We start from the raw sequence: 20891 nt of genomic DNA on the forward strand, positions 1-20891 counted from the left end.
TCTTTCTTTAACTCATTTTTCTCTCATCTTTCATGATGTCTCTTCCCTCTCTCTCTGAACAAATAAAATTAATTAATAGAAAAAATAAATGAATTGAAGAATGAAATTAATAAGAGAGAGAAAATATTTTATGTTAATTTAAAATTAAATTAAATTACTATAATATCCTTTGTACGAATTAACCAAATCAAAAAAATGAGTGATTTTTTTGTCCTAAAATTTTAGTGTAGGTTGCTAACATACTCCCACTAAAAAATAGGTGGGAGTATATTAACATTCCCCATATATATATATATATATATATATATATATTCTTTATTATATTTTCAATTTCTCTTAATTATTATTTTATATTTATCACTTTTTTAAATATGTATATGGCGGATTTTTGACTTTCAACCATCCGAGATTAATAACCTTGAATTGTACAGGAATGGAATTTTTTCCCATCCCCACTTATTACTTATGACTCCGTGATCAGAATCCTCCTTTCTTGAAAAACATAATGATTTACAAAGAATTTAACCTTCTTCCATCCATTAGGAGGTAATTCTTCTAAGCATTAATCTAGTCTTTGTAGTGTTGCTTTACCATCTTATGTCCCATCTTTAATTAATGTGCTGACCATGTGGAATGTCAAACCCCCTTAAGTTAAGGGGTCATGGGAATATGATTACTATTGCTGAGGGCTTAATGACATAAAAACCATTTGAGAAGAGCAACACATTCATTCCGAGGTTGATTTGATACTTGAAAAGAAAAGAAAAGAATCTTATATGCTCACGTGACATGAGTTGCTCTTGACCAGTTTAACAATCTGGTATCCGTACCTGTAGTGTGTACTTAGTATCACCACATGAGGTTGCAGCCTTATTAAGAGCCCCCACCCTTCAGGGATAGTGTTGTACCAATTGCTTCATTCGAGAATTCAAACACTTTACTTTGGGGGGGAAATCAGAAGGGAGTTTAACAAAGTATAACACACTTTTATGTCATTTATCCACATTATAAATTGATCACTGCTCAGATTCATAAATATCAAATCATATTAAAATAAATAATAAAAAAAATCTGATTAGACAAAGAAACAGCACAAATAACTTAAAATTGACAAACTAATTGAATTGTGTTTGTTAATGAGAAGACATTCATGATGGAAAGTTGGAAACAGCCACAATATCTCCACATGTAAGAAACACATTACACATTGCTAATAATTACTCAAGGGAGAAGGGGAACCAAAAATTAATAGAAAAATAGAATTTTAGTTATCTTCTTGGACAGGTGGCTCCAGCATCCTTACTGTGTGGGGAAGCATAAACTCAGCAAATATAGGATAATGGGAGGATGGATAACACCCATCAATGTTATCATTAACCACTTCACATGAAGCTGGAATCAGAGATCTACCTCTGAAAAGGACCCAATCAATGTGAAGATCCTGTGTTTGGCGATCCCAACAGAGGCAAAGGGCTCTAAAAATTAACTCTAAGATTTCAAGAGTTCCTTGTTTGTTACCTAACCACATCAGATAACACTGAATAATGACACAATAGACCAGTACTAGTAGTATAATAATTCTCAATCAAAGTGTAAAAGAAGCATAATAGTACCCTTGAATCCATGATAAGTGCGGATTAGGGATACATTCTTCCTCACATGGGCACAAGGCCATGCATCCCACATGTCCCCTACTACACCATGCTCTCTGCAATCAACAAAAGTAAACTACTATCAACTCCATTAAATGCATAGATAGATAGTTACACGAAGCACTACTTATCCATACATCTCAAATGAATCACCTCATAGCATAAAGCAATACTTATCCTAGAAATATGAACTTTGAGTTCCTAGTAAGTAACATGAAATAAAGTGTAAATCACTATTCAAGCTCTTGAAAGTGCATCTCGCTGACACTTTGGTTCTTCAAAGTATTAAAATTCAAGAAAAAAATTGAAAAAAAAACATGTGACTAAAATTATAATATCATGGTAAATGATAATAAATAGTTACTTTTATGGACCTATATGAAATAACTAAAATTTCAAAGACTTATTTAGAATTTTGTTACTTTTAGGGATTAAAGTGCTAGCGACATGTCAAGGACCCAATGTGTTTTAACCCTAATATACACTAACATTCAAGTGAAACTTAAGTAATAAGGAAAGACCTCGATCTTCCAAGAAGAAAGCGTCCAGTAGTTGATTCCTTTTGTGTGTTGAATCCTCCACAGTACACCACTGGCAGCCTAGGGGGTAAGGATGCAATGTGCTGCCATGTGAGTAAAGCACTTTTTCTGCGGGCTCGAGAGCTGAACTTATCCATGTTTGTATTAACTATCTGAAATGAAAACCCTGGGGGTTCAACCCCTTTAAGTTGAAATGTGTGGACATCACGTCAAAGAACCAAATGATCCCAAAGAATTGCCCAACTAAGTATTTTAAAAATAAATATTGAATGCATATGAAGTCTGCATTAGCTTTCTAAGTCTGTTTGGAAAACCTCCGGAAGTATTTCTAAGAGGAAAAAAAGAACAGAAATAAACTTTTCTATAGGTTAAACTTATGATACACACGTTAAAAATAAATTTTTGAAAAAACAATATGAGAGAGTTTTTACAAATTTACTTATACATAAGTTAATTTTAGTTTTTAAGAAAACTTATTTGACTTTTTCGTTCTATTTTTCTTCTTAGGAGTACTTCAGAAGAAGTTTATCTAAGTATGTCTTGAATCACAAACAAGGATATAGCCCATGTTGCAATGCATGGAAATTCAGCACCCCATGACATGCTTCCGGGTACAGATGGAGACTCAGACAACCAAAATGTTCCTCCTTCCACAAGCTCCACCTTCATTTAAGAAATGAATAACACCTAGCAATTAACTTTTTTCTGCAACATGTTAAATTCAAAAGAATTATACTATTAGTACTCAAACTATCTAATACCTTTTCTTTATTATAGAAGATGGTGCAATGCTCATCAGTAGTGTCTTGGGGCCCTTTTCGTGATATGCCAAACTGATCATAACCTGATTATTTTTATTAAAGAAGAAGAAGCACAACATTCAGATGCCAGTTATTAGAGTAGCTTGAAATCCAACATGGAACATAAATGTCGTATTTATATACAAAAGAAAGAATTAAGTTAACTAGGAAATAATAAAAATGCCAGAAATACACAGAATTAATTCCAGAAACATGAAATAGACAGCCATGACTATTGATATTCATCTAGGTACTCAAGATTGTTATTTGAACAAGCTAGCACTTCAACATAAGTAACATCCTGATAAAGCTCACTAACACTCATGAGAGGACCCATTTATCAATAGCATGTATAGTTTCTCTACCGTACATTGACATTTTTTAATGAAACTATACAGTATACACCCATTTTAACATAATCCAATTGTATATGATGCGGGCATTTACATATGCACATCCTAATGGCAGCATTATTGAATATTTTCTTCATTGCTAGCAACATATATTCCTTATTGCCACATACATTTGAGACAGAAAATGCTTGTGAAAAAGCAAGCAAATACCTGACAAGCCCTGCTGGAGAAAATCCAATTGCGTTTTCACTCCTGAATCCGGATTCAAGTAAAAGCAGAGAAAGAAATCAATAATAAACTAAAATCAGATTAATAAGATTAGCAAAGGCAAAAACTGATAACATGTCATCACTGCAAAAGTAAAACATAATTTAAAATATAAGGGGAAAAAAAGAACACAGATCAAGTATTTGTATGGATAAAAGAAACGAGCAAGCTAAAACATTGTTACACAAATACGATAATCTCCAAATTAAAGCATTAACTGAATATTGAAAACCAGGTTCATCCAGAAGGATCAAGAAACCAAAACAAAATTCAAAGAAAACCCCACAAAGCAACCTTAACCCATCTAACAATCAAGATCGTGGGAGAGGAGCGTGTAGAGAAAAACTATGATCATGTTCCAACCTTGTTGGGTACAGAGGATGATGGGTGAGTAACTGGTGATAACGCTTAAACACAAGTCCCTTCTTTTGTCCCATGAATTACAACTCTCTTGACCCTGATCATCATCGTGGAGATTGAAGGTCATCACACTCAAAGAAACACTCATTTTCTTTCAAGCAAAAGAAAAACGAATATTTTGATGTCTCTCTCTCTTTCTCTGCCTGTCTACTCTTCAAAACAGTTCGTGTTAGTCGATTTGAGCACAACTCTGAATGATTAAGAAAAGGAGTAAAGAACAAAACTTGAACAGGCTGTGACTTGTGAATTATGATGCTTTTGTATTTTACTATTATGTCAGCTCAGGGCCTTGAGAAACATGGAGACAATACGGTCTATGCTGTGCGAAAGAATTTGGAACTTGTTACCTTACACCACAGGAGGAAAAAAAAATATAAAATAATTATAAGATGACTCACCATAATTTATAGTGTCTATTATTGTTGCTGTTTTTCTATTTTAATATGGCATTGTCGTATCAATCACTAACATAAAAAGTTTAAAGAGCCTAATGCAATCATTATACACTATAGTGTAAAAAAACACTTGTGTGTGTCGGTGTATTTTGTTTTTAAAAAAATAATTGAAATAAGATACTATGACAATTAGAGAGGGCAAACAGTTTAAATAGTTATTAAAGAGTGAGAAGTTTAAAAAATGGGTTTATAGATAATTAGAGAAACAAGATAATTAAAATTAAATTTAAATCTGTTTTTAGTTATATAAAATGAGTGAGATTTGATTTTGGTTCTTATATATATATATATTTTTTTTTTGTTTTTTGTCTTTATAAAATTTGAAAATATTGTTTTTGGTTTTTATAAAATATTTGTTGTCTTTATAAAATGGTAAATTTTGATTTTGGATCCTGTAAATTTTTTTTTATTTTTATTTTTTTAAAATCTAAAATTACTATTTTTGATCCATGATGATAATTTTAAGATATATAAATAATATTTATTTTAAAAACTTATGAAACATTTTAGAAGTATTACACACTAATATGGTATCACTAATAATTTTGAATAACTCTTGAGATGGTCATTTAATCTTTTAATGAACAAATAAGTAGTTAAAAAATTACATAAAAATGGGGGTTAAAAATAATAGTTATAACTTTTAGAGAGATAATAAACAAAAAAATTTTACAAGGACCAAAATCAAAATTTGCTTATTTTGTGTAAATTAAAAATATATTTAAGCCTAAAAACTAAATAAAAAAAAGGGTATTTTGAAAATAAAAAGGTGAAACGATCAACATAATATATACATCAAAAAAGTATCTCATTTTTATTAATAATATAGGTAACCGTTGACATGTCATATTAACAACTGATATAACATATTCATCATTAACGTGAATTGTTGATATAACATATAAATGATAGTGATATAACGTGTCACGTCGATAATTGACATGACATATTAATAGTCAACATTTTAAGTTAACTGTCAATGATAAATTAATGATTTTACATGATAAATTTTTGTTTTAATTTTTTTTTTATAATAGATAGAGACTAAACGTTTAAATTAAAATCACAAAAAAAGAAGAAGAAAGAAACTGCTAAAATCAATTGAGAGTGGTATTTGAGAACAATGAGGCAAAATTGAAAAAGATTTATGAGTTGTGTCATAGTTAGACCATGTTTTGCAAAACTATCTACAACTTGATTTGCTTACTTATAAATATGGGAGCATGGAATCCCTTGTAGCTAATCCCCCATTCTTTTAATCATACTGACTAGTCTATAGAGAGGGTAACCTCGGTGACATCCTTCGTTGTGGAAACTAACTACTAACATACAGTCGGATTCTACTAGAAAACTTCCTTGAATACTTTTGTCACTAAAGAGCTTGAGCATGTGGTAGAAACCTTATAATTTTTCCTGTACCACTGAACACGAGCGAAGCTTGCATCCTAATAACTCCTCCATAAGCGACACCATCCCCAGCCATGGCTCTGTCCATATTCAATTTCTAGTGCCCTTTAGGGGGTATAGACCATCTAATGAGAGCACTACCTCGACCATATGAAGTAGGGAGAATAATAGATCTTGTACGAAAGCTAGAATTGGAAATTTTTGTTGCACGTGCCTCTATTTCCTTTGTTTGCTAGGTAAGATTTCTTCGAGTGTAATCAAAGACTAACCTATTCATCATGTGTCAAATGGAATCAGATGTAACTATAAAATAAATTCTCTAATTGTTCAAGCACCTTGCCCCATGTTGGTTTTCGAGTATCCATACCTAAATCGAGTAAATAAAGAAGTTCTTAGGGATGTGTCCCCCTGTGATATTTACCAAACGTCTTTAGCCCCTATTCAGTCACGTAAAGCACATAGAAAATATGTTCATATCACTACAAGAAAAATGACTTATGCCTACACACAAAAAATGTCACTAAAAATCTAAATTCCATAAGTAAAGGTATCATGGACTTTGACCTACAGACATTGAAGTTGTCAATTTTGAGGGGGCATATAGCTATAACTAATAGCCTATCACTATAAGTTTTACCTACAGACATAATTTTACCTACAATTACATTTGACTGTGACTATAAGAGCTACCTACAATTTGTAATATGCGTGGGAAAAAGTCATTGACTTATATTTACACTCCCTACTATAGGTAAACACCATTAAGTTGTACTTACATGTTTTGACTCTAGGTAAAAGTCATTAACTTATTCTTACATGCTCCGACTATAGGTAAAAGTATTTTTTATTTTATTTATTATTATTATTGTGCTTATATATATATATATATATATATATATATATATAATATCTCTTATAGAGAATATGTGTACTCTATATGAAGTGTAGTTCAAATTTTATTATTATCTTGTATCCAAAAAATGACATTAAAGTATAAAAAAAAGTCAAATTTCATTAACTGATATATTTAATTTAATATTTTGTTCTTGCTAAATTTCATTAAATAATAAAAACTATATATACAAAACATAAAAAAAAAGGAAAAGATAAGTAGATGACTTATTCACATACTAGTCTAATATGGAGATTCTATATCAGTGTCAACAACCAGTAATTGTTATCATGTTATTCTAAACATCATGTTTGTATTATATTTCAAGTATCATTGTTCATAGAGTTAGACATATAAGTATCCAAACTACGTTAAAAAAATGACAAATTCATGATGCTAAAGTTGCTAATTAGAAATAAAAAAGGAAAACATATTGCATTGATAAATGTCATCTTGTAAGTATTTCCATCTATGTTGATCCACTGCATGTAAATCCTTCACCAATCCTAAAAAATATATGAAAGATGCCACTTGTGCAGCTTGTGGCCCACCAGGCAATCCTCGTTCATTTATGGCATCAACCATGTCAACGAAAGGAAGGACCAAGAGTGTACCAGGACCTCCATACTCCGAGTGCAAGAAAGTGCTAAAAATCTGTTCAATTCAACATATAATCACAATTCACAGCAGGTTAAATATGGACAATAATATTTCATCAGCCAACACAACTCAAAATATAGCAATGGCGTACCAAGAAAATCCACACAGAATAAACTACCTTGATGAATCAAATATTGAACAAATTCATCATTTTATGCCAACAACAGGTTATGGCTGCATCTAGTTAGCATTTGAGACGTTGTGCAAGACAAATATAAGTTGACAAACATTCAAGCAATATGAAAGACATTCTAAACGAACCTTTCAAATCTAATAACTAAAATATGGAAATATTGATATCATAGACAGATAAAACCCCATTTTCTTCCTTATTCTCTTTTCCTGGTTGTTGAAAAGTCCTTATATACTTAACTTCCTAGTTTGGTACACTTACACAGGAATTTAACTCAGTTTGGGAAATTTCATATTCTAATAATGACAACGGATGAAATAAGTGCAACCTGCAAAGTTTTGCAAACCAAACTACAGCACAACCAACCCTGTTCTATTTTCCATCTCATAATATTAGATATAAAGCCTCGAGAGCTCTTCTATTGTAAGACAACAACTATCACAAGTTTCTGCAACAGACAAAAAAAATCTCTTCCAAACATAGTTATCAATATCAGATAATAGCACATAGCGGGCAACCTAAAAAATGATAGAATAGTATATAGCACATAGCAAGATGGTCACTATTTTTTATATACAGATTGAATAATTTACACCATATACAGATAAATGCTAAAAAAAACTTTTAAAAAATACTTAAAATCATGACATTCATATTTAACAATGAAAGCTTATGGTCATGGGTTTTAAGAAAAACATACAAAAAAATAACAACAGTCTAAGAAACAAACAAAGACACATACATATTATTCATCCTTTGACTAGTCCTAAACAAACACTGCAATGCAGGTAATACCACCTGCACCACTTGTTTTTAGATGAGACATAGTAGAAGGCTTATATATATATATATATATGTGTGTATATAAGCCTTCTATTCATCCAATCACACATAACATTATAATAATATAAAAGAAAAAAAAGATTATTGTCAATATGAAGTATCAAAAATTTAATTATTTGAATTTAATTAACTCAGTTTGACTCTTATCATATCCTTTTGATTTCAAATCATACTTAAATTGCCTTCACTTCATACTCATGTTATCCTTTAGTACTTCCTTTGCTTGTTCAGTCAATTCAAGAACAAATTGAAATTTACTCTACGTATCATTAACAAAAAAACATGTTAGACTTATTACATACATAACTTTTACAAAAAATAAAAGGAAATAGAAGTTATAAATTTTATACTAGACCTGAATCAATTCAAGCATATTAACAATATAGTCCTCAAGCATGTCCTTCTAGCTAAGATAATTGATAGGAGCACATTGATGTCTCCTTACCAAGCTCCCTATTGCATTTAATAAAGTTTTCCCTTCCCAACCCATGGGATTACCCAAAGGATCTACTTCAACAAGTATGAATTCTCCATCTGGCATGTCCCACACATCTAACATATGTGTATAACCTCTAGTCTTCTTTTCACCTAAATTAACACAAATATATGGCATATTATCCAATATATGTCAAGAAAAATGTATATACTTGCATTGTTAAAAAGGCTAAAAGTTATACTTACCTTTACTTGAACTTTCACTTGCACTGTCAAAAGATGTATAAGTCTCAATGTCATTTTCTTCTTATATTTGTTGTTCTAAATACAATCAATGATTAAAACTTAACACCGTTAGACTCTATCATAAACAATTTATATAAAATAAAATAATTTAAGCTGATAAAATTTTTATACCTCCAAATTGTGTATTTTCTTCAATAATAGGGTGATTATTTCGTGTAGTATTCAACTTTCTACGCTTCCCCATAGTACTTGTTACAAATCAAAATGCCTATGACAAGAAAATGCGAGATGACAACACTGTTAATTAGTTAAAATAAAAGTAGATATACTCTATAAATTGTTTAATACAAGTAAGTTTGGAATTTAAAACGACTAAAAAATTTAAAAGAAGTTTTCTTCATGGCTCTTGTAAATTCAATGATATCATCATCATCATCAACTTCTGGTCTAATCAAATCATTATCATTTATCTCTTGTATGACTTGTTCATTCCCTTGATTTGTTACATTGAACTCTTAACCACCCAAATCGTATACATCTCTAATTTTAGCATGCACAGCAACAAGCCAACCATCTTCTCTTTTTTTCTCCACATAGAATACTTTCTTAACTTGAGATGCAAAAACAAATGGATCATCACAAACATCATTCCCTATATGTTGCAAATAATTGAAATTTACTAATGTCATGCCAAAATTATCAATTTTGCAGCCCCTATTTATATCAACCCAATTGAAAAGTACAACCTTATATCTTCCTGAATAATCCAATTGAATTATATTGGTTAGCGCACCATAATAGTTGATTTCGCCTTCTATAGGGTGTTTATCTCTTGAACTAGCATAACTTTTTGTCTTAACAGTAACAACAATGCCACTATTTTGAGTCTTTAAGCATCTTTCACGCTTCTTTATATGGAATCTAACTCCATTAACAATATATCCACTATATCTTCTCACTATTTCTAGTGGGTCACATGCTAACCAATTGATATCATTTGTCACTAGAATGCTACCTTGCTTTTCCAATCGTGCAACCTACCACAATTTTGTTTCAAATGGTCACAAATTTAAAACTAATGAAAAATTTAACTCTATTTCCAACTATGTAACCTATTACACTTACTCGTTCACGGAACCAATCAGGAAATGTTTGACTATGAATTTTGTCAACTTCATATGGAGATAGTCGATGATTTCGTCTCTTGATAAGACTAGTGTGTTCTCTATGTAAAAAGAATTAGAAAGAGAATGCATCATAATTAGTAGAAAGGTATTATATCAAGATTCAATAACTAAATATAAACATGAAAGAAATTGTATTACCTCTGAAAAAGGTCAATATTATTGCTATTAAAAAGAACATATCTATGCGCTTGTAGCAATGTTACTTTATCAAGAGAAATTCTAGAAGTTTTTTTTTTCGTTTCTTCATGTTGAACCCAACTTGTCTCTTTCTTCCCAATGGTCTACCTCTAGGATTTAAAACACTTGGATTTCCCACAAAATAAGAATCATCATTTCGAATAGATCGATTAAAATAAGTTTCCACTCCGGATAAATATCTTGAACAAAATATCAAGCATTCATGAGCTAAATATCCCTATGCAATAAATCCTTCTGGATGTGCTCGATTATGAACAAATGACTTTAAAGTGAAAAGGAACCTAAAAAATATACAAAATAAGATAATTTTATTTTGCTTTATAACTCTAGCATGTTATTAACTAATTAAAAAATAATAATACCTTTCAATAGGATACATCCATCGATAATGTAGAGGACCTGCAACTCTTGCCTCATATGCCAAATGGATTGTAAAATGTACCATGATAGTGAAAAAAAGATGGTGGAAAAATCATTTCTAATTGACATAATGTTTGAGCCATTTGATGCTCCAAGTTCTCTAAATTATGCTCATTGAGCACCTTGCCACACAACTCTTTGAAAAAATGACAAAGATCACATATAGCTAAATTCACTTTGTCAGGCAAACAACCTTTCATAGCTATAGGAAGAAACACTTGCATTAAAAGATGACAATCATAACTTTTGAGACCAAATATTCATCAGGAGCTTTTATTGCTTTTAGCACTTCCAAAAATTCTTCTTTCTCCTTTGAAGTCATCTGGTAACAAGCTCTAGGAAAATATTTCTTACCATTACTTGGATGTATCTTTGGATGTAGTTGACTTCTTATGTTCATGTCAACGAGATCATAACGTGCATTATCATTATCCTTTGATTTTCTTCCTAAATGCAACAACGTTCCAATAATATTATCACAAACATTTTTTTCAATGTGCATCACATCAAGATTATGACGTAAAATATTATGTTGCCAATAAGGCAATGTGAACAAAATACTTTTCTGTTTCCATGGTGACCAACTCCCAATTCCACGATCTTCCATTTGTCTTAGAACAAAAGTTCCACTAGGTAGGTCAGGTGGAGCTCTAAATTCTTGGGTTCCATCAAAATCTCTTTTATTATATCTCCATTTATGATTAGGCTCTAACCAACGACAATGACACATATAACAAAAGTTTTTAATGTTATACAACCACTTAGAGGTAGTTTCCAAACCACAACACAGACAAGCATATTGACCCTTAATACTCCAACAAGATAGGTTTGCATATGCAGGAAAATCATTAATAGTCCACATGACTGCAACATGCATTTGGAATGACTCTTTTTTACATGCATCAAAAGTTTTCACCCCAACTTCTCATAATTCTTTTAATTCTTCTACAAGAGGCTGCATATAAACATCCAGGTTATAACCTGGACCTTTTGGACCTGGAATAATCAATGAGAGTATAAAATTTGGTTGCTTCATCCACATCCATGGGGGAAGATTATATGGAATCAATATAATAGGCCAAGTACTATGGGGAATCTTCATAGTTTTGAAAGGATTAAATCCATCAGAAGCCAAACCCAATCGAATGTTACGAGGGTCACAAGAAAAATCAGGATATTGGTGATCAAAATCCTTCCAAGAAAATGAATCAGCTGGATGTCTTAGAAGTCCATCTTTAGTTCGACCATCCTCGTGCCATGTCATAAAAGAAGCTATTTTTGATGATAGAAAAAGTCTTTGGAGTCTTGGTATAAGAGGAAACCAACGAAGAATCTTTGCTAGTATCTTTTTTCTACATTCAACATCATCAAAGTTGTGTTTCCATCTTGATAACTTACATTTTGGGCAATTTTCAACATTAGCCAAATCCCTCCTATAGAATATACAATCATTAGGACAAGCATGAATTTTTTCATATGATAGACCCAACCCGGAAATAATCTTCTTTGTATCATAAAATGATTTGGGTAAAGTATTTTCTTTTGGTAAGGCATCACTTAATAACTCTAACAACATTGTAAAACTTTTGTCAGTCCACCCATTGAGGCACTTTAAGTGATACAAGTGAACAATGAATGACAATGTTGTGAATTTTTTACAACCAAGATAAAGTTTTTGCTCTGCCTCCTTTAATAACTGATAAAGCTTATCTGAATTATTACCTTCTGCAGATTGTTGAATATTGGGTTCATTCATGAACGCTCTAGAATCTCCATTCTCCATGTTTACATTTGTATCATCACTTTCATTAATTGCATGCATCTCGAATGCATCGTGAATCAACATATCCATATCATGATCAAACTCCCCTTCTAATTGAGATGTTTCTAGAGAACTAGAAGAACCAACTTGCTCACCATGAAAGATCCAAGTAACATATCCTTTTAGAAATCCATTACATATTATGTGCTCATAAACATCCATTCGAGAGCGCAACTTGCAATTGACACATTTAGTACAAGGACATAAAATTTTTCCATCCTTGGAAGATTTAGCAAAGGAAAAATCAAGAAAATTTAGAATCCCTCTAATGTACTTCTCTTTATTTAGAGAGTTGTCATGTATCCAACTCTTATCCATTTGATACAATAAACTGGAAAAAAATTGAGTGAAATGGCCTCAATAAACTAGTGATAGAATGACATAAAAAACTCATATATACTATTTTCTCTTGAATTTTTAACAAGCTAAAAAATAATAATAGAATAAAAGTGATATAGATTCGTATATACCTAGTGATCAAGCTGCAATGTAGATTAAGTTGAAAAACTCATATATACCTAGTGATCAAGCTGCAATGTAGATTAATCTTTAAAAGTGAGCCCGGAAGATCTTATTGGCAGAAATAATACTATAAAATTAAAAAGTAATTAATTAATCTTTTTTATTTCAAGTGGATCAATTATAAAAGAATTGCAAAACTGATATAGATTTGTATTGTACATTCTCTTTTGAGGGATTGGAGTCTCTAGTCATTGTATCATTGTATTGCCCTTGGGCAAGGAACTCGAAGAGGCTCTCCGCAATAAAGTGCCACAGGCTGTTTTGGGACAGGTAACTTGCACTGCACTCTTCTTTTAATTTATGATTACATTATCATAAAATTAACCCTTCACTCCAATTTTGGAAACATAATTACTCTTTTCATTTTTTAAAAATCAATTATTTATAGTAGTAGAGATTGTGTGCTTCTAAGTCTCCGTGCAGCATGCATGCAACCAAATCTTAACCTTTAATTCATCGTTGCACATAAATCAAGATTATATATAATACACGGTCCAGATTTTTACTATTGAGAAATTAATGCTGCAGAGAATCTGATTAAGATTTGTGGGGACTGGGGATGCCATGATTTTAAATTATGTACGAAACACTCTTAAAAAAATTGAGATGTAGATAAAGGAGAAAATTGATTAAGAGAGGAAAATAAAAAGAAAAACTAATAAATATAATAACTGGTACCACGAGAAAGAAAAGAATTACGCTGCGTGAATTGAGCCCGTCAATGACTGCATCAGAGCTTGATGTTTGGACACAAACTAGAAGGTTTTATTGAAATAATTATAGAATTAAACCAGGTTTTATCAGGGCTTGATGTTTGATAACATCATTAAGCTGGAATTTTCGACATTTTTCATTTTTAATCTCAAGTTTAAGCTTCTGTCTACAAATTAAATCCACATTTATTAAAAATAAAACTATAATGGAATATGAAGACATGTCATTACATGACAGATTCAAGTATACCAGATCAAATATACAAGAACATGCAAATTAACTTGTCAAAAAAAGAGCAGATATATTACACACCTATTTTTTCCTCTGCCTTCTCATATCAGCCTGTATTCAAAACCAAGATTTCAAAAACCAATAAAACAATCAAATTCCAGGAAAAAATGTAAAAATCTTCAACCAGGAATTAAAAAGAGAGTTGCAACGAAAGACGTGAATGAAATTGACTACCCACAGACAAAATTGCATTAACCAACCAAGGGAAGTTTTAAACTGTCATCAGTTAAATACCAACAATGAGACAACTTTGCAGAATGCGAAATCATGCAATCCATAAGTGCACTCAGAAACTACCCATTTAATAGAGAGAATCTTTACAACCACTCTTTGAATGAGACAAGGAGGAGCCCTAGCAACTCACTCTCTAACCTCAAAAATGCTATCAGAACACCAAATCATGCATTCCACAAGTTCACTCAAAGAATACTCATTTAGTGGAGAATCTTACCAATCACTCTTTGAATAAGGCTAAGAGGTGTCCTAGCAACTACAGCTGATTAATGGTGATAATTACTTGTGTAAAAAAAAGTCTTCGTGGTACTTAGGACAAATTCTGTACATTGACTGTGAGTATTTCTGCCCGTAACTATATTTTATGTTTCCTATACAAACTATATGCTGAGATTACTTAAATTCATACAATTTTTTCGTGATTGCAGGCAGCTTCCCTATATACAGAGGAGGAATCCAATTGTAATATGCAGAGGAGGAATCCAAGAGTGAGAAGATATAAAATACTTATTGACAAACTGGTGAACGTTCGAATACGAGATCTATGAGTGCTTCTTCGACATCTGTTAGCAAACTCAGTACCAATAAACAAATCCTACATTAGAATCAAGAAGAAAAAGAGTACGAGATAAAATTCGAAAGTAAAGCGCAATGAAGTAGAGGACTTGGGATTATATGAGCCAAAAACCTAGATTAGAAGAAACAAATAAGCTGTAGGAGATATGTAAATTCATGATGAAGAAACTTGTGAATAAACAATATTGAAGGAGCATTTGAAGGTTGTTGAGACTTAGAACGGAGGCATGATTCGAGACTTAGAATGGAGACATGATTTGAGACTCAGAATGGACACGAGCGAGGGGTGCGGAGGAATGGGTGCGTTTTGGGCTCACTGCCGTATATATATAAACTTTTCAATGAAATTATTTATTTTGGGTGCGGAGGAATGATTTGATGCATTTTTATTTAATTTATTAATTATTTATTTTTTAAAGATTGGTTATTTAATTCTAATTTTTAATTATATATATTTTGTATTGATATTGATTTTTTATGAAATTAATTAGTTTTATATATAATTATTTATTTTTTTTACATGGATTTTTATTTATATTAAATAACTGTAGGTATAAATTTTGTAAATTTTTTACCTACCTAAAATAGTAGTAGGCATAAGTCTTTGAAGGCTTTTACCTACATTGACAATTTGTTGGTAGAAGAACTTTAAGTTGTATTGAGTTTTGTCTACACCAAATAAAAGTGGATATAGATTTTTGAGTTATACCTACATTAAACATTTGTAGGTAAATTTTTTTTTTAGTTTTACCTACACTAATTCAGGTCTATAGGTAAAAGTGTCTGTAGGCACAAGTTATTTTTTTTTTGTAGTGTATGCAAAGTGACAGATTGTGCATACAGATTCAAAGGCTAGCCCACACCTTACTCTATAATCATTCGTCATAAAACTATTATGCACAACCCTCCATAGGAATGTCCAAATTTCCTCAAGCCCATGCCATCTCCAAATATCATTGAAGAGAACAGTAGAAGAGGATGAAGAAGGGACACATAAGTAATCAATCATATGCAGGCTTAAATGAGAAACATCCATTAGTTGACGCATTCCATGCAATCTAATATGCATCAACAGTCGCAATTGATGTTCTGTATTTGGTAAGAATTATTTATTAAGCCAACTAAAAAATCTAATAAAACTATTTAAACAGACTTACTTTAAATTTTAATTAAAATTAAACTGACGAAACTGAAACCGTTAATGGTTAAAATAACTATCCATTTATTAGATATTCATTTGATCTATGTAGATCTATAAATTTTATTTTTTAATTCTTAAAATTTTATTCTAATGTAAAATATCTTAACAAAGTGAATTCTTTTTTAATTGGAGGCAGTTGAGGAAAGTAATTTAAACCTTTGCCTTTTCCTCTACGCCACATTTGAAACCTTGAAATAAATAAATATCATACCTCCCCTTCCTATAACGCATCAACTAAGCCTCTTCAATCAAGCGAGTTGGATTGTGCCATCTTTATGTAGCATTCTAGATTTTCTAAAAATATTAAAGAGATATTTTAATTAACTAAATAGGTTTTTAATTATATTAAAGATTTTTTTAAATAATTATAAATATTTTTATTAATTAAAGAAATATTTGTGAAATTATTTATTATATTAATTAATAGGTATGTAAATATATTTTATATGTTTTAATACATTTTAATTAGATATTATGATTTTAGTTATTTTAGAGATTTTATAGATAAGAATGTTTTAAGATAAGAAAAATAAATATTTCAAAATTATACCATTTGAATAGATATTATCTTATGCATTTGAAGGAAAATAAGGATTTAAAATTTATTTTATTTAAAAAGGTATTATCTTAAGTATTTATGTAAAAGATTTTTTAAAATAATTAATTACGATAATAATATATTTTGAGAGATATTTTAAGATAATAGTTTATTTATCTATTATTTTTAAAGATACATTCTTGATTTAATTGCTTTGATAATTCTGTATTTATTTTTTAAAAGATTTTCTATTTAGTTACTTAAGGGATAATATATTATAACTAATTATATAAGATATTAGTAGTTAAATATCTTTATAAATTCAAATTCGAATTATAAGAAAATTAGGTTAGGATTTTAACAATAGGCTATGCAAGAGATAAGGTTAACATACTATTTAAATTTATTATCTTTGAAGCATTTTTTTATTATGTGCAACTCATGATTGATATGTTATACCCTAGAGACATTTATGGATAGTATTATGAATTGTTCAATTTTCATGATTTAGTTTTATTTAATTAGCTCTCAAAAAAAAGTTTCATTTAAATAGCAAATTTAGAACTTGGTTTGTTGTTGATTGAAATGAAGTTTTAGAAAATGTGATATTATTGTGTTCCATGATATTAGGGAATATGTGGATTGTGATAGGTGATTTGAAAATTCTATGTAAAACTTAGATGTGATGTGAATTGTGAAATTTAAAATGTGAATCCATGTGATATATGGAAGTGTCAGAATGCTAATAAATGCTTATTAATTTTATTGCTATTAATTATTGATACATGGAATATATTCTCACTCTCCTTTTTTTTTTTGTTTTGTCACGATTTATGTATGTAGATGATTTTGAATTTTGGTAGAGTTTAATTGATGGGATAACTCTAATAGAATGTAACATTGGAGATTTTAACATAGAAATTATTTCTATTTTATTTGAATTGTATATTTTAATTTGTTTATTTTATAAACATTTTTTACAAAGTGCTTAAACTTATAACAACAATTTATTTGGTTTAGTTTTTTACTTTTAAATTTGAATAAAATGTCTTTTACGAATCGTTTCAATTAATAATTGAGGTAAATTTTAGATTTATTATTTTATATATTATTGAATATATGTGTGTGAGATAAGGAGTGTCACATTCCACATCATCATCAACGTTCTTTATGGTCTCTCCAATTTGTTTCTATTTGATGAAACAATGCACCACTTGTGGTTTCTTTTTCTTTTCTTTTCTTGATATTGTTATTTATTTTCTTTTCTTTACCATTTGATGAAACAATGCACCACTTGAGGGAGGATTTTGATTTTTCTTGATAGTGTTATTTATTTGCTTTTCTTTTTTCCTCCTTTTACCATTTCCTGAATACTTTTTCGAAGTCTCGTAATCATTTAAGAAATAAGAATAGTTCTTTACTTTACTCTTTTCTTACAAAGAAGAATAAAAAAAACTCCTTCCACTAATTGATTGTTTTTTGAAATTGTATCAATAGGTAGCGGCAGAGAAAGACATTATTGATTCAGAGTATCATCTCCGCTTCGTCATCATCAAAGGTTTTTATATAGTCACATAACTCTTCATCTATTTTCATTATAATTTCTAAGGTAAAAAAAATATAAAAAAAATCTGTAGTGATAAAGTCCTTAAATTGTTAACCACGGAAAAATAATGTTGGGGTGAATTGAATTACTTCTAATTAAATGCAATTTTTTTTTTTTTTTCATTTTATGACATATTCAACGACTTGTTTTCGATTATTATATTATTCATTTTTTTGTTGGACTTTATACCAAGTCAATTTTCACCATAATGAGTATTATTGAGAATTTTTTATCCATTATTTTTTATCATTCTTTTCAGTTTATTAAAATTATATGTCTCGTTAGTTTGAGAAAAATTCAAGAAATAATAAATGAACTCAACATATAAGATTGAAAGTCCAACTTTTAGCAACACATATGTTTTAATGAAATGGGTCAATTTAGTTTTAAAATTTAAACTTTAAACAATAATCTCAAATAAATTACTTTTTTCCATTTATTGTGAATTCATTTTAAAATTCAAATAGGAAGGAAATATTTATCCATTTTTTCTTTTTAAAATTTTTAAAAGAGACTGTTTCTCATATTTGATAAAGATATTATTTTATAAAGTACAAAAATAAATATATTTTTATACCAGTCAACCCTTTATCTTTTAAAACTGAAAATAAATAAACACAACCTCTCATTCCTAATGCATCAACTAAACCTCTTCAATAAACATTATTATGTAACGTGTTATAAAATAACATAATAAAATATATATTATTTTATAGAAAATTATACATTATTAGTAAAAGATATGCATTATTGATCTGGGAGACTATAGAGAACCATGATGATAATGTGGAGATATATGAAATTTCCTCACAACAATATCTTTGAATTAAGATTATGTCATGCTACATTCCTTTTTATTTTTGTTCTTTGGCTTGCAATCACATACAAGAAATTGTATAGCAAAGTGTTTGAATCTAGAAAAGCATCTTTACGGATACTCAAGTTTCTAGCATTAGACCTTTCTCTTTAATGAGGTTATATCCATCGCGTGAATGATCTGATTTATGGAGTGGATATCACACATATAAGATGGATGAAATACTTTAATTGCATAACATAAGATTGATTGACATTATTTATTTTATGTATTATTGTTTTTTTTTAATAAATTTCAATAGAAATTTTATTGAGATTTCTTCAAAAAAAATAATCATACAGAAAATAAATAATGTCAATCAATCTTACATTATGCAATTGAAGGATTTCCATCCATCTTATCTGTGTTATATCCACTTTATAAATCAAATTGTTCACACGATGAAAATAACCTCCTTGAAGATAAAGGCCTAATGCGAAAAGCTTGAGAACCCGTAAAGATGCTTTCTTAGATTCAACTACTTTGCAATACAATTTCTTGTATGTGATTGCAAGAGAAAGAAAAAAAATAAAAAGGAAAAGTGGCATGACATAATCTTGATCCAGAGATCTCGTTATGAGGAAATTCCATATGTTTTACCATCATCATCATAGTTCTCTATAACCTCTCAAATCAATAATGTATATTTTTTTCTTCTTCTAATAATCTATATTTCTCTATAAAATAATATATGATTTATTATATTATATTATAACACATTACAAATTAATGTTAATTTAGATTATTTCAATTATGAGTTTAATGAGTCAACCTATAAACATGCAAATGAGTTTGACCTGAGCCTATTTGGTCTATTAGGCTTAGTGGGTCAAGTTAAAATGATGTAATTCTATTTAGGTCATCTTTTTTAAGGTTCAACCTAGCCTTATTTGCGAGTTGATCGTGTTAAACTATTGGATCGAATCCAAACTAACAACTCTACCTATATGGTCTTAAGCAACATGATGAATTCCATCTTCAAGAGAGAAATGGACGAGTACATGAGAGTAAAAAAGTTTATTTTTTTTCTTCAAGACCAGGAATAGGGACAAACATCAATCATGTTAAGCTTACCTTTTTCCATTAATAGTAAAACTATAGTAGAAAGATATTGAGAGGAAATAGAGGTGGTTAATAAAATACAAGTTGAAGCAAAAGAAATTGTACCAGTAGGCACCTCCTCGGCTGGATCATAGGCCTGAACAAGTTCCAAAACCGAAGAAACCACCTCTTCGATCCTTACCTCAGTCGAACCATCTCCTCGGCCGGATCATAGGCCGGAACAAGTGCCAAAATCGGAGACACCACCCCTTCGATCCTAAGTCTCAGCCGAACCACCCCTTCGGCCTTGAACCGAACCAAAGCCATGCCACGCTTTGAAGGCAACCACGTGCGTCTCCCACGAAAAACAAGCAAACATACAAAGCAAAGCATTCAAGTAGCTCAAGACACTCCTTCGGCCCCAGGTCAGGCCGAATACCCCTTCGGCGTCAAGCTAGGCCGAACACCCCCTCAGTTTCTATTTGGGCCGAACACCTTCTCGGCCCCGATAATGACATCCCTTTTGTTGAGCTTAGGAGAGCTTGAAGCCTAAAGGAGTTTTGATGATCACAACATAAGTGTA

At 30.3% G+C, this 20891-nt stretch overlaps 2 protein-coding genes across 7 annotated transcripts; both read right to left on the minus strand.

Moving 5' to 3' along the window:
- Positions 1-1089: 1089 nt before the first annotated feature.
- On the minus strand, positions 1090-4396 carry LOC109814981 (uncharacterized). Its single transcript, XM_083068037.1, has 7 exons — positions 3975-4396; positions 3555-3596; positions 2953-3035; positions 2752-2854; positions 2174-2387; positions 1614-1708; positions 1090-1518 (listed from the first exon to the last, which is right to left on the minus strand). The coding sequence occupies exons 1-7, from the start codon at positions 4117-4119 to the stop codon at positions 1265-1267; spliced, it is 936 nt and encodes a 311-aa protein (XP_082924163.1). The 5' UTR covers positions 4120-4396; the 3' UTR covers positions 1090-1264.
- Positions 4397-6802: 2406 nt separating this feature from the next.
- Positions 6803-17517, minus strand: LOC114916958 (uncharacterized). 6 transcript variants are annotated; one of them, XM_083068039.1, is made up of 11 exons: positions 15179-17517; positions 14998-15053; positions 14278-14307; positions 13200-13259; positions 10850-13060; positions 10428-10768; positions 10228-10327; positions 9274-9370; positions 9103-9177; positions 8777-9009; positions 6803-7439 (listed from the first exon to the last, which is right to left on the minus strand). In XM_083068039.1, the coding sequence occupies exon 5, from the start codon at positions 13045-13047 to the stop codon at positions 11833-11835; it is 1215 nt and encodes a 404-aa protein (XP_082924165.1). In that variant the 5' UTR covers positions 13048-13060; positions 13200-13259; positions 14278-14307; positions 14998-15053; positions 15179-17517; the 3' UTR covers positions 6803-7439; positions 8777-9009; positions 9103-9177; positions 9274-9370; positions 10228-10327; positions 10428-10768; positions 10850-11832. The 6 variants fall into 6 exon arrangements, 4 of the variants coding, with proteins under 4 accessions (XP_082924165.1, XP_082924164.1, XP_082924166.1 ...); XM_083068038.1 differs by having other exon boundaries at positions 14900-15053; XM_083068040.1 differs by lacking the exon at positions 8777-9009 and having other exon boundaries at positions 14900-15053.
- Positions 17518-20891: the final 3374 nt, after the last annotated feature.

This window comes from Cajanus cajan, chromosome 2, assembly GCF_000230855.2.
Source record: "Cajanus cajan strain Asha chromosome 2, NIPB_CcT2T_4, whole genome shotgun sequence".
Lineage (NCBI taxonomy): Eukaryota > Viridiplantae > Streptophyta > Magnoliopsida > Fabales > Fabaceae > Cajanus > Cajanus cajan.

Coding starts and splice junctions, on each gene's coding strand:
- LOC114916958 (XM_083068039.1), bottom strand. CDS start 13,047: ATGGATAAGAGTTGGATACATGACAACTCTCTAAATAAAGAGAAGTAC.
- LOC109814981 (XM_083068037.1), bottom strand. CDS start 4,119: ATGAGTGTTTCTTTGAGTGTGATGACCTTCAATCTCCACGATGATGAT. Junction 3,036..3,554: donor TCTCCAGCAGGGCTTGTCAG/GTATTTGCTTGC, acceptor AAAAATAATCAG/GTTATGATCAGTTTGGCATA. Junction 1,709..2,173: donor TTTCTTCTTGGAAGATCGAG/GTCTTTCCTTAT, acceptor TGTTGATTGCAG/AGAGCATGGTGTAGTAGGGG.